The sequence below is a fragment of the Saccopteryx leptura genome, chromosome 6 (assembly GCF_036850995.1).
Source record: "Saccopteryx leptura isolate mSacLep1 chromosome 6, mSacLep1_pri_phased_curated, whole genome shotgun sequence".
Lineage (NCBI taxonomy): Eukaryota > Metazoa > Chordata > Mammalia > Chiroptera > Emballonuridae > Saccopteryx > Saccopteryx leptura.
In genome coordinates, this window is record NC_089508.1 from 92819026 (window position 1) to 92831818 (window position 12793).

At 53.6% G+C, this 12793-nt stretch overlaps 1 protein-coding gene and 2 long non-coding RNA genes across 3 annotated transcripts in view; 2 read left to right on the forward strand and 1 right to left on the reverse strand.

Annotated features, from left to right (window-relative positions):
* LOC136407938 (uncharacterized) lies at nucleotides 1-2287 on the forward strand. The gene is made up of 3 exons (XR_010752033.1): nucleotides 1-200; nucleotides 1487-1602; nucleotides 2231-2287. It is a non-coding gene; the product is annotated as an uncharacterized lncRNA (long non-coding RNA).
* Nucleotides 2190-12793, reverse strand: part of LOC136407937 (myosin-7) — a 22479-nt gene continuing 11875 nt past the window's right edge. Inside the window, exons 23-38 of the mRNA XM_066388597.1 lie at nucleotides 11980-12125; nucleotides 10783-10873; nucleotides 9220-9609; nucleotides 8859-8985; nucleotides 8602-8720; nucleotides 7511-7707; nucleotides 6774-6957; nucleotides 6435-6600; nucleotides 6177-6301; nucleotides 5355-5663; nucleotides 4912-5115; nucleotides 4675-4800; nucleotides 4190-4465; nucleotides 3185-3280; nucleotides 2928-3062; nucleotides 2190-2324 (exon numbers count right to left, since the gene is read on the reverse strand). Coding sequence (XP_066244694.1) covers nucleotides 2307-2324; nucleotides 2928-3062; nucleotides 3185-3280; nucleotides 4190-4465; nucleotides 4675-4800; nucleotides 4912-5115; nucleotides 5355-5663; nucleotides 6177-6301; nucleotides 6435-6600; nucleotides 6774-6957; nucleotides 7511-7707; nucleotides 8602-8720; nucleotides 8859-8985; nucleotides 9220-9609; nucleotides 10783-10873; nucleotides 11980-12125 — 2709 coding nt within the window. The 3' untranslated portion in view covers nucleotides 2190-2306. The remainder of the gene's footprint in view (nucleotides 2325-2927; nucleotides 3063-3184; nucleotides 3281-4189; nucleotides 4466-4674; nucleotides 4801-4911; nucleotides 5116-5354; nucleotides 5664-6176; nucleotides 6302-6434; nucleotides 6601-6773; nucleotides 6958-7510; nucleotides 7708-8601; nucleotides 8721-8858; nucleotides 8986-9219; nucleotides 9610-10782; nucleotides 10874-11979; nucleotides 12126-12793) is intronic.
* Nucleotides 12091-12793, forward strand: part of LOC136407939 (uncharacterized) — a 23157-nt gene continuing 22454 nt past the window's right edge. Inside the window, exon 1 of the long non-coding RNA XR_010752034.1 lies at nucleotides 12091-12153. This is a non-coding gene — a long non-coding RNA (uncharacterized lncRNA). The remainder of the gene's footprint in view (nucleotides 12154-12793) is intronic.

A 12793-nucleotide genomic window follows, 5' to 3' on the forward strand; every position in this document is an offset into this window, starting at 1 on the left:
GAGGGAAGGGGGCTAACGTGGTTCCAAGGCTCTGCCCCCTCTGTGGTCTGGTTTGCCTTCCTCTTCCTTTCTTAGGCCCCTTCCACTCTCCTGGCTCTCACACCCACGCCTGCTCTCCATCCTCCCTCAGCCGCCTTCCAGAGCAGCTCCTCGTTCTGCTGGGAGTCCTGGAGGGCATGGGATGGAGCCTTCTGCCACAGGTGAGGTGATGAGGAGGTAGGGCTAGCTTCCTTGGAACCGGGTGCCCTCACTTTGCCTGGCTCCCTATATCTCTGTCTGTCTTTGTGTCTGACCATCCTTTCCCCTGCCTTGTTCCCTTTCTCAAAGTCAGACCTGGCCTCTGCCATGTTTCTGCCCATCTCCCGCACTGATGTGCCTGCATTTCCATGAGCCGCTGCCTTCTCTAAGCCCGGGACTGCCTGTCTCACCTGTGCCTCCACCTCTGCTCCAGGGTCTTTGTTGACCTCTCTCTAATCTCACTGTTCTCAAGTTTCCTGATTTTCCTTGCATCTGAAGGTGACCCAGGATTCTTTCCTTGTTCCAGGATCACTCCCCTCAGCTCTCCTGGCTCCTCTATCCTAGGCTCATCCAGCCTTCTCCTCTCCCCTCCTCTCTCAGCACCCTCCTCTGCTGTGGCTCAGCTGCCAGTCCTCTCTCACCCCCCCTGTTGCCTGCTGTTCTCTCAGCATTCAGATCCTGCTCTGCCTTCTGCCTGGGGAGCTTGGGTTCTCTGGCCATCCCCTGCATCTGCCTTTTCAAGGTAGATGCCCTTTAGGGCCTTTTCCAGCTGATCTCCTATTGCTCTCCAAGTCGCCCCCTAAGAAGAGCAGCGGTCCTAGGGTTTGGAAATGGAGATGAGTGAGAGGCGAAAGGTGGGAGGGCCTGTGGATCTTCTCTTCCCACTTCCTGTCTTTTTGCTGCTTTCCCTGGTCCTCTTGTCCCCTAGTTTCTTGAGCTCTCTTCCTCTCTCCCCACTGCCACCCTCCTCAGGGTTTTTTTTTCCTTTCCTTTTCCCTTTCTCCCCTTTCTTTCTCCTGTAATCTAACACTGGTCATCCCTCCTTCCTGGGATGGGCCCCTGCCTTCACTCTGACAACTGCATTCAAGCTCAGAGGTCAGGGTGGAGGATGGAGCAGCTTGCTGGGAGTGGCTGTGTGTGGTGGGGTTGGGGAGATTCCGTCCAGAGTTGAACCAAGGTTTCAGGAGTCTCAGAAGAAGGCTGACAGTCCCACTGCCTCCTGAGCTCCTGCCCTCCATGGGCCACAGTCCCAGGCTTTTGCTAAGCAGCCCAGGTGTGGCAGTGACTCTGGGAACAGGCTTCTTTAGTTGAAGTGGGGCTTGCTTCTTCCTCCCAGCCCCCCAGCAACCCATCCCCTCCTCCTCTTCCCCAGAGTCCTGCTCCCACGTGGCTCTCCCCAGTCCCTCATCTGCCTGCTTCTCCTTGATATGGCCTGTCATAAGCGAGCCAAAGATGCCCCCTCTTCCAGCAGGTGCAGATGAGGAGGGTCTCGGGAATGGAAGTTATAGTGAGAAGAAATGAGGGAGAAGAAAGGAGCCCCCTAGATGGAGGGGCCAAGCCCTGGGAGATGAGGAGGAGAAGAAGGTGGGCTGAGGGTCCAGTTCTCTCTGTCAGATGAGAGAGGGGCACTGGCCTCTGGGGGTGGGTGGGGACAGTGGTGCCTGTGTCTGGAAGGGTGATGTGCTACGCAGCTGCGTGTCCTTGGGTCCTCTCGGAGACCTGCCTTGACGGAGGCCGGGGGTCATTACCCTAGCTGCTCAAGTGGGTCACACCTCAGAGGGAAGGCCTACACACTAAACCTCTTCACGGCCCAGCCCTGGTGTTGTCTGTGGTGCTGGTGGGGAAGCGCTAAACAGAGCTACGATGTTCCACCATAGCAGATGGGCTTCTGTGCTAGGAGAGTCTTAAGCGTTTCCCTAAATCTCAACCTTGAGTGTCTCTGAGCCAGGGAGAGGGCTAGGGGAAGAGGTGTCGGCTGCTGAGGAGCAGGTGAAGGGGAGCCCAGGCAGCACCGCACGGGGTGGGGGGATGCTCCCCTCACAGGCTCCCCCCCCCCGGCCCTGGGGAGGCCTCCTTGGTCTAGCCTGGGGAGCTGCCCCCCTCCTCTCCTCGCCCCTGTGCCCCACCCCATGCCAGTGGCAGGCAGTGAAGAAGAGTCCAGAGGCAAAATCTCACTTAGAGGAAATTTGCTTTATTCTGCATCCTCCGAAAGAGCTGCTTTATGGGCTCCAGGGCTGGGACTCTGGTGGCACCCTCCGGGCTGAGCAGATCGAGAAGCTATGACAAAGCTACTCCTCATTCAAGCCCTTTTGAAAGGAAACAAAGTCCAACTTAGCTCTGGCAAGGTGGGCATTGGGTAGGAATGGGGGCAGAAAACAAAGGGAAGAAGGGGCACTTGGAGGGGTGGGGAACTGTTGTGTGGCCTGACAGGGACCCCCATGGTGGCGGGAGATGTGTCCTTAGGATTGGTGTGGAGGGCAAGTTCTGGAAGGTAGGGCTGTGGGGCAGGCAGAGGGAGCTGTATAGGCAAGGACAAGGGGTGTTCTAGGATGTCTGTTTAAGGTTTGCATCACAAGCTTGTAGGCCAAAACTAGGTAAGGGAAAAGTGAAGACTAGCAGATGGATATTGGAGTATACTGGGTATATATCAAGTGGGATCTTCTAGGGTTGCTGACCACCCTAGGGCTGGGGTTTGCAAAGTCACTGAACATGAGAGCCGGAAGAATCTTAGATTAGAAGTCACAGAGGACTGAATCACCTTTCCCTTTAGGGCCTTGTGGTGCAGTTGTGGCTGATGCATGAAGAGGAGGCATTCTCGTGTGTGGGGCGGAGTGTGGGCACTGATGTGAGGGGAGTGCACTGCTATGGAGAACCAGTGACAAAGTCTGGGGGTGGGGGTGGGAACCCACCTTGGTGCCGATGTCACGGCTCTTGGCCCGTAGCTTGTTGACCTGGGACTCAGCGATGTCCGCCCGCTCCTCCGCCTCATCCAGCTCGTGCTGCACCTTGCGGAACTTGGACAGGTTGGTGTTGGCCTGCTCCTCCTGTGAGGGAGCGAAGGTGGGGAAACGAGCTGAGACAGGGCCCGAAGATCTCAGCCTTCCCGCCTGGCCGTGGGCCTTCCTGTGTCTCTCCTCCAGGCTTAGTCCCCAGCAAGGTCACTCACCGCTTCCTCGGCCTGGCGCTTGTAGGCCTTGACCTTCAGCTGCAGCTTGTCCACCAGGTCCTGCAGCCGCAGCAGGTTCTTTCTGTCCTCCTCCGTCTGGGGGTCAGAGGAGGCCAGAGTGAGGGCAGCACAGTCACAGAAGGCATGCCCCCTCCCCCACTTGTCATTTTTACCCTCAACGTAATCTCCTGATTCAGTTCTACTGTCTGATTTGCACCAAACACTTGAGTTCTCCTTATAGTTTCTCATCCCTCCCTAAAAATGTATAAATATTTTTAATGATTTGTACCACAAAAGGGTCTAGGAAGCTGATAGGACTCTTGAAACGGTGCACAAAAGTGTGTGTGTGTGCTGTTTCGGGAAGTGGGCTACTGGAGGTCCTGGGACCTCATGGAGGACAAACCCTGTAGTTTTAGGACCCAGCAGGTGTTGGCAGTGACTGGCACTACAGGTGTGCTGGGATCTTTTGAGCTGCAGGGAAATGATATAGATTTGATTGAAGTTAAGGATAAATGTGCATAGAAGAATGGTGACTTTCTGGATTGGGCAGAAACAAAATCTAACTGGGAGTCTGAGTCTAGAAAATACCACGGAAAGATAAAGTCTGCACCCCCTTGTGTAACTGAAGTTTCGCAATTTGTTTGAATGGCTTTGGTATATTTTTGGTGTATTTTGGCAGTGATGGTGGGAAGCCAAAGCTTGGCCATATACTTGCTTTCTGGTAACCTGTGCAGGGTGAGCTCTGTCTGGAGCTCTGTGTGTGTCTCCAGGGGACAGTCTGAGGCTGAGTGCAGAGGTGGAGCTCGTAGCCAGCAGTCTCAGAGACTGACCTCCAAACCAGGGGACACTCAGGGTAAGACAGGTCTTGGCGATGTAGCAATGGGCATCCAGGGCGTGCACTCCCACCCCTAACCCTGGAAGAGGCTCACTGAGTGCACTTCATTCCCCTTGGGTGGTTGTCACTCGGCTTCAGGCCATGGCAGAGGGCCTGGCCACCCACTGCACCTGGTAGGTGAGCTCCTTGATGCGCCGCTCGCTCTTCCTCATGCCCTTGATGGACTCTGCGTTGCGCTTCTGCTCGGCCTCCAGCTCGTTCTCCAGCTCCCGCACCCGGGCCTCCAGCTTCTGCAGCTGCTTCTTGCCGCCCTTGAGGGCGATCTGCTCGGCCTCGTCCAGCCGGTGCTGCAGGTCCTTGATGGTTTGCTCCATGTTCTTCTTCATGCGCTCCAGGTGGGCGCTGGTGTCCTGCTCCTTCTTCAGCTCCTCCGCCATCATGGCGGCCTGTGGACAGGAGACAGGTGTAAGAGAACCTGGGTCTGTGTCTCTTCTCCCACAAGGATCACCTCTTTCCCATCCTGGGGTTTGCTCCCTGAGGCCCTCAAACCCATGGAACTGCAGAGTCAAGTTGGCCTTATAGCACAGTGGCCTGGCCTGGATCCAGAGCCATTATTTGTGTCTTTAGGGGAGTCTGGAAGGTAAGGGGCACTCACATCCGTGATGGCCTTCTTGGCCTTCTCCTCAGCGTTCCTGCATTCCTGCACCGCATCCTCCACTTCAGTCTGAAGCTGAGACAAGTCTGCATCCATCTTCTTCTTCTGGTTGATGAGGCTGGTGTTCTGAGGGCCAGAGTAGGCAGAGCATGAAAAACATTGAGCATCCACAACTGGCTTCCAAACCTCACCTGCTGGGTCCTACTTCCCTCCAGGAATGCCCAGGAAGCCACTCACCTGGGAGTGCAGCAGCTGCACCCGCTCGCTGGTCTCGATCAACTCCTGCTCGGCCAGCTTCCGAGACCTCTCTGTCTGCTCCACCACAGACCGCAGCTCCTCCAGCTCGGCCTGCAGCAGGTTGTTGCGCCTCTCCACGATGGCGATGTTCTCCTTCAGGTCATCATTGGCCCGCACTGCGTCATCCAGCTGGATCTGGGTGTCCTGCGGGTCAGGAGGACGGGCATGAGAGAGAAGCTGGTGCCTGCGCCCACCAGAAGGCTGTTACAGCAGACAGCACGCTGGTGGAGAGCCCATTGTGGTGGCTCAGGAGGGGCCTGTGGGTTTTCTCTGCGATGGCCCTGGGGCAGAGGGACCTGGAGCTGTGATGGGACACAAACACCCCACTGGGCCATGTGGAGGCCGTCCCTCTCCGGGAAGCTGACTTCCTGACCTCCATGTACCTTTAGCAAACTATGGAGGTTCTTGACTTGCTTCTGGGCCTCAGCGGCCATGCGGTTGGCATGGCTGAGCTGGATCTCCATCTCATTGAGATCGCCCTCCATCTTCTTCTTCACACGCAGGGCCTCATTGCGGCTGCGCGTCTCTGCGTCCAGGGAGGTCTGCAGCGAGTCCACCACGCGGAGGTGGTTGCGCTTGGCCTGCTCCATCTCCTCGTCCTTCTCAGCCAGCTTCCGCTCAATCTCTGCCTTGATCTGGTTGAACTCCAGCTGGGCCCGGAGGATTTTGCCCTCCTCGTGCTCTAGGGAGGCCTGTGGACGAGTGGGGAGAGAGGGTCCAAGGCAGAAAGTCAGGGCACGGGGAAGGGGTCTGTCCGTGAATCATAGATACAAAGTGAATTCAAGAATAGTATAATGGATCAGTCAAAGCAGCAGAGAAAAAAGAAAATAGAATTTAAAAGAAATAAATAGGCCTAACAGAAGGTGATACAGGCCTCACAGAGAAAGCTAGCAATGAAGACAAAGAGGAAAATGAAGAGAAAGGTGTTGCCAAGGAAACAGACACAATCAGGCATAGAATGTAAAAATCCCAAAGTGGGAGGCAGAGGTGGAAAGGGGGGGAGGGAGTGAAAACAGGAGATCTCTTCTAAGATGTAATAGGTAAAATATTTGTGTTCATTCATTTCACAATATTTGTTGAGTGCCTACTATGGGCCAGGCATTGTTTTATTGAGGATAGAACAATGAACAAATCGGCCAAAAGGGAGATGAGAACAGGTACCACAGCCTAGAGCTCTCCTCCCTGCCCCTCTCCCCCACACACACCTCGGCCTCCTCCAGGGCCGACTGCAGCTCCAGCTTCTCGGCCTCCAGCTGCTTGCGGACCTTCTCCAGCTCGTGGATGGTCTTTCCACTGGATCCCAACTGCTCAGTCAGGTCGGAGATCTCCTCTGTGGGGGGGCCGAACAACAAAGTTGGCAGCTTCCCTGGTCCATTAGGGGAGGGCATGCCTCTTGGAGGCCCTGTGTGGCACCATGAATGGGCACTCTTCTCATCCCTCCCAGGCCTCAGGCCCCAGCGCACCCTGAAGGTTCTTGTTCTCCCTCTTGAAGGTCTCCAGGTGCTCCAGGGACTCCTCATAGGCGTTCTTGAGCTTGAAGAGCTCAGTGCTGAGGGAGCGCGCCTCCTTCTGCGAGGACTCCAGCTCGGACTGCGACTCCTCGTACTTCTGCTTCCATTCAGCCAGGATCTGTGGAGACACGGTTGGGGCTCACTGTGTTGCCCCTGCCCCACCTCTAGGGGCTGCCCTGGCCCCTGGCTGCGCTCAGCCTCCTCCCAGCCTCCATGGAGGATGTTTCTGGCCTCACACTCATGGTGGTGCCCCTGCTCTGCCCCCTGGCTGCGGCCACCACCAGAGCCCACCTTGTCAAAGTTCCTCTGCTTCTTGTCCAGGGCCGCAGCAGCCGCATTGGAGCGCTCCACGTCCACCATCAGGTCCTCGATCTCGTTCTGCAGCCGGTGCTTGGTCTTCTCCAGCGACGAGCACTTGGCATTGACGGCCTCCACAGCCTCCTCAGCCTCCTGCAGCCGCTGGGCCAGCTTCTTCCTGCCCCAGGGGGTAGAGGTGGGCAGTGGTGGGAGAGGTTGGGGAGGATGAAGGGTGTGGATTTGGACAAAAGGAAATGACATGAGTCTTCTGGAAAGCAATTCTTGAGAACTCAGAAACGTATGGGAAAATCCTGAGAATGGGCTTCAGGAGGCGGAGAACTGGGCTGGCAGAGAGTCTTGGTGGCAGTGAGTGAAGACCCTCAGCACCTAGGGGGGCCCTTCCGGATGACATCCCTTTGACCCTGGGCCAGTCTTTACACTGGAGACACGGAGGGTGCACGAGCTTCTGCAGACCACCACCCCTTCTCCTGACATAGCACCCTGACCCAGCTGGGAGCATTCTGCCCTCAGACAAACCTTTTGTTCGTCTTATATTCGGATGAGAAACATAATGCGAGCAAAAAGCTTCCCTGAGAGGAGAAGGAGGCAGGGCCAGGGCAGTGTCCTCCTGTGTTGGTAAAACCTAGCTAAGCAGCCATCCCCTGAGGACTGGGCTGCACTGCATCATGCCTGCAGAGGGGCCCCTGCCAGAGGCGCTGCCCGGGACTCACTTGGCTTCCTCGAGCTCCTCAGTCCGCTGGATGGCGTCGGTCTCGTACTTGGTCCTCCACTGGGCCACCTCCGAGTTGGCCTTGGACAGGACGCGCTGCAGCTCGGCCTTGGCCTCTAGCTCCTCCTCATACTGCTCCCGGAGCAGGTCGCAGTCGTGCCGGGCCGACTGCAGCGCATGGGCCAGGGCGTTCTTTGCCTGGGGAGGCGGGCACCAGGAGGCGGGCTCAGCCTTCTCCATAATGCAACACTGGTCTTGCCCATCTCCTCACCCTACTTTCAACAGTCTCCCATGGCTCCCCTATCTCTAAATCCCAGTGGACCTGGAATGGTTTACTGAGTACTAATAAGAAAGTACGTCCATGCAGCACCGCACTATTTATAAAGAGCTTCATGCCCATCACCCCTGTCCTCCCCAGGGCAGCAGGATTTTCATTCTCCCCTCATGTTGAGGGGAAGAGACAGAGGCTATGAGAGGTTAGGTGATTTCCCCACAATTGCCAAGCTCTTAGAGGCAGGTTAGATTTTGAGCTCTGCCTTTTTAAAAAGTTTTATTCTTCCCCTTTGTCATGAGCCCAGGAAAAGGCTAGGACTAGACTCCAGTGAGTTTCTGTCACAAGTTTCAGACTGCCCTGCTAAGTCAGGGCCCACAGGCCCTTCAGCACCCCTGCCCCTACACCCTTCCAGGAATGGCAGCAGAACGCTTCAGCCTGGGGATGCCACTTTTTTTTAAAATATTTTTATTTTTTATTTTTTCATTTTAGAGAGGATAGGGAGAGACAGAGAGAGAGAAGGGGGGAGGAGCTGGAATCATCAACTCCCATATGTGCCTTGACCAGGCAAGCCCAGGGTTTTGAACCGGCGACCTCAGCATTTCCAAGTCGACGCTTTATCCACTGCACCACCACAGGTCAGGCATGGGGATGAGACTTAAAGAGGCATGTGGTGGGGTGTAGGCTACTAGCCCTTTTGGAATTCTGGGAGAATAATAGATGGACAGCAAGCCCCAATCTGGGGAAAAGAAATGATGTGGCTACAGGGCCAGATGCTATGCTCCTGGCAGGGGGCCAAGTGACCTGAGTCTGGGCCTTACCTTAACCTCCTCCTCCAGCTGCCTCTTGAGGTCCTCCAGCTGCTGGGTGTAGGTGAGCTTCCCTCGGGTCAGCTGGGAGATCAGCGCCTCCTTCTCATCCAGCTGTCGGGACAGCTCACCTGGAAAGGCACCGAGGCACACTCAGCTTGGAGGACCAGCACTCCTCTCTCCCCCAGCCCCTCTCCTAACCTGCAGGCCCACTCTCTGGGGAGGTGTGTGTGTGCCTCTACCCAAGGCTGAGGCTGGGTGGTGCTCACCATTCTCAGTCTGTAGCTTGGCCCGCTGGCTGGTGAGGTCATTAACAGAACGCTGGGTCTCCTCAGCTTTGCTCCGGTGCTCATTCATCTGGTCTTCTAAGGTCCGGCACATCTTCTCCAAGTTAGCCTGAGAGAGGAGAGAACATCATAGGATGGTTGTAGGAGGCACTGAGAGGGATGTAATGGGAGCAATTAAAGGATAAGGAAGAGGGAAGACATGGAAGGAAGGAGAGGATCAGAGAACTAGGTAGAAGGAAAGTGGGAAACTGAGCCATCAAAGAGGGAAGACATGGGCAGAGTGTGAAGGTGGGTGGAGGGAATCGGAGGAAGGGAGGGAGGGAGAGGCTGAGCACAGGCCCACCTTGGCCTTGATGATCTGCTCCATGTTGGAGGTGACGTCATCCAGCTCCAGCTTGAACTCACTCTTCTCCTTCTCCAGCTTCTGCTTCACGCGTTGCAGGTTGTCAATCTGCTCACCCAGCTCCGCCACACTGTCCGCGTGCTTCTTGCGCAGGGCCGCCGCCGTGGCCTCGTGCTGTAGCGTGGCCTCCTCCAGGTCCCGCCTCATCTTCTGGAACTCAGCCTCACGCTTCTTGTTCATCTCAATCTGCACCGATGTGGCCCCGCCGGCCTCTTCCAGCCTCTCGCTGATCTCCTCCAGCTCCCGGGACAGGTCGGAGCGCAGCTTCTCCACCTTGGCTCGGGCGGTGCGCTCTGCCTCCAGCTCCTCCTCTAGCTCCTCTATGCGTGCCTAGGCCCGGACAGAGAGGGTTCAGATCCACTACCTAGAACCCTCTATCGGAACCCCCTCCCCTGGCCCTACAATACCCCTGGCCTGTCAGGAACAGCAAGTCAGTCTAGTTCTACTAGTGCAGGTGTGGAAAAAAAGGATTTGGGGGAGTTGGTTTAGGCAGGCACGTTAACCTTCCTTTAGGCCAGAACATTATATATTCTCTTTACTGAAAGGAAAGTGGTTGAGCCTAAGTGGTGGTGCATTGGACAGAGCATTGGCTTGGGATGCTGAGGACCCAGGTTTGAAACCCTGAGGTTGCTGGCTTGAGTGTGGTCTCACCCCCTTGAGTGTAGGGTTGCTGGTTTGAGCGTGGGGTCATAGATATGACCCCATAGTCACTGGCTTGAAGCCCAAAGTCACTGGCTTGAGCAAGGGGTCTCTGGCTCGGCTATAGCACCCTGGTCAAGGCACATATGAGAAAGCAATCAATGAGCAGCTAAGGTGCTGCAACAAAGAATTGATACTTCTTAGCTTTCTCTCTTCCTGTCTGTCTGTCCCTCTTTCTCTCACACAAGAAAAAAGAAAGAAAGAAGAAAGAAAGAAAGAAAGAAAGAAAGAAAGAAAGAAAGAAAGAAAGAAAGAAAAAGGGAAAGAAAGAAGAATGGTTGAAGCTTGCTCTTGTAGAGAGACAAAGAGCTGTCTGTGTTCTAAGGATAGTGAAAGTAGTTTAGTGAAAAAGAATAATAAAAGTTAGAATGAGAGAGCCATGTTTGTCTGACGAGACAACTAAAGACCTAACAGCATCTGCTCTAGAAGAACCGAAGTCACAGACCATCAGGGCTGAAGGGACCTTAAAAGTTACCAGGTAACAGGGAAGGACATGGAGACCCAGAGATCTGGAGTGGACTCCCCCACAGTCTTTGGCTAATCCAGAGCTGAAATAGGAAGCCAAGATTTCTGCCCCCCAGACCAGTGAGCTTTCAAGGTCTCTTCCTATGTCATCCTTGAATCACCAGCCCCTCATGGAGGTGTTCCATGTGGGAGCTATCATAGCTCAGTGTCTCCCTTCATGGACACATAGCAAATTCCTGTAATGCTGGGGACAGGAAAGCCTGGAGGGGAGGCTGGGAAGCTGAGAACCAGCCCGGGGAGTCCAGCGCCCCCGCCCCCCCCCGGCACTCCAGACTTTACCTGAAGCTCTTTGAGCTTCTTCTGCAGCTGACTGCCCAGGGCCTGCTCGTCCTCAATCTTTGCATTAAGGGCATTCATCTCAAAGTCCTTCCTGTGTGGAAGGAGGGAGGGTAAGGCAATGGTGGTCATTTAGGTTCCAGGGAAGCCCACGAATGGTTGTAAATGATAATAAAACAAATAAACAGCAGAATTTCATCAGAAAAACAGCTTCCAGGGCTGACAGACAGTCCACCTGTGGAAAGAATGAAGTCCAACAGGAAATGTAACGGAAAGAGCACTGCAGGTGGAGTGACAGATGGGCTCTGAGGGACTTGCCCTCTTTGGTCTTTAAAATGAGTGGGTTGGGCTAGATTGTTTCAAAGGCCCCTTTTAGCTCTAATAGTCTTTAATTCTGTCACTCTTACTTTGAATTGGTTAACCTTTCTAAACCTTTGTTTCCTCTCTGGTAAATTGAGGCTAAAAATACCATCTTTAAAAGGTGGTTTGAGGATCAATGAGGTCATATATTTACTCATTCATCAACAAATACGGTGCCTGGGGAAGTGTGAAAACTCTTGGGCAGATATAGCACAATGAGGATATGGATCATGATGATTCTCAGAGCCTTCTAAAGTTCTGGCTCTAAAGTACCATAGGATTCTTGATGATCCAAATATGTTCTGCAGGCTGTTTACCAAGTTGGAAGATGGAGCTGTGAATTTTGGAAGGACTTGCAATGAGAATTAGGACAACAAGTTCATCAAAACCAAGAAATGGCCCAGACCCTGCACTGCTCAAGTGTGATGGTTGATCCATTTCTGTGGCTCCTGGGTTCTCTGTGAAGGACCTAAAAGAACCTTCTTGAGAGGTTTTTGTGTGGAGCCTTACACTTGTGTTAACAGCTGATCTCCAAAAAGACTTATGTATAAAGGGGTGAGCTGTTATTTTCCATCCCTTTTAAGTGCCCAATAGAAAGAAAGGGCTTGAAGGATTCAAGTTAGATTCTTTGCCAGGAATGATGGCTAGACCCTGATGTGCATGTCTAGGGCAGGAAAACCATCTTCCTGGAGGCTTTGAGCACAGTTTTGCACCCACATATGGAAGTTGCATGAGGCTGTTGCCTCTGAGGATGGATATGTTGGGTTAGTTTAGACTTATATCCACAGAACAGGGTGCTGGCCTGGGAGGAAAAAGGCAACAGGAACGGGAACACGCTACTTTTTTAGCCGCTCATCCAGCTGCTGCTTGTCGTTCTCCAGGTCCATGATGCTCTCCTGGGTCAGCTTCAGGTCACCTTCCAGCTTCCGCTTTGCTCGCTCCAGGTCCATGCGCACCTTTTTCTCCTGCTCCAGGGACCCCTCCAGCTGGTGGAGAGAAGGACCAGCATGCCCCGTAAGAACAAGTATCTTGACTTGCTGATTTGAAATCTAGGTCACTCTGGGGTTGGAGGATTTCAAGAAATATCCAAGATTTGGGAAACCTTCCCCAGAGTGGGTCAACTGTTACCAGGGGGCTGTGTGAGTACCTAGCATGTAAGGATGCTCAGTAACTGATAAATTATTGAATGAATGACTGTGGGATGAAGCCTCAAAACTACATTTATTCATTCTGCATCCTATAAGCACCAGTTGGGTTTCAGGTGCCATGTTAAGCACTGCAGAAACAAATTGACTAGACCCAAGTTTCTGCCTAAAGGCAACTCACAGTCTAATGGCTGAGACAAATACTTTAATAATGATAAGACAGAGTAATAAGTGACTCAGCAGAGATATACACATAGAACTATCGGTGGAAATAATGATCACTGAGGACTGGATCCTGCCTACAATATTAACAGTCCAAAGATCCTCCTTGAGAACTTCATAAAATTCCCAGAGAAATGTATTATGTTCTTACAAGATAACCTTCTGAGTCCTGTGGCTAAGGGTAGAAGCTTGAACCTACATTGCAATAAGGAAGCCCATCTCTACTGTTGATCATATCAGTGAGCTGATCTACATGATTCATATTTGATCACCCTTCCCATTTGCTA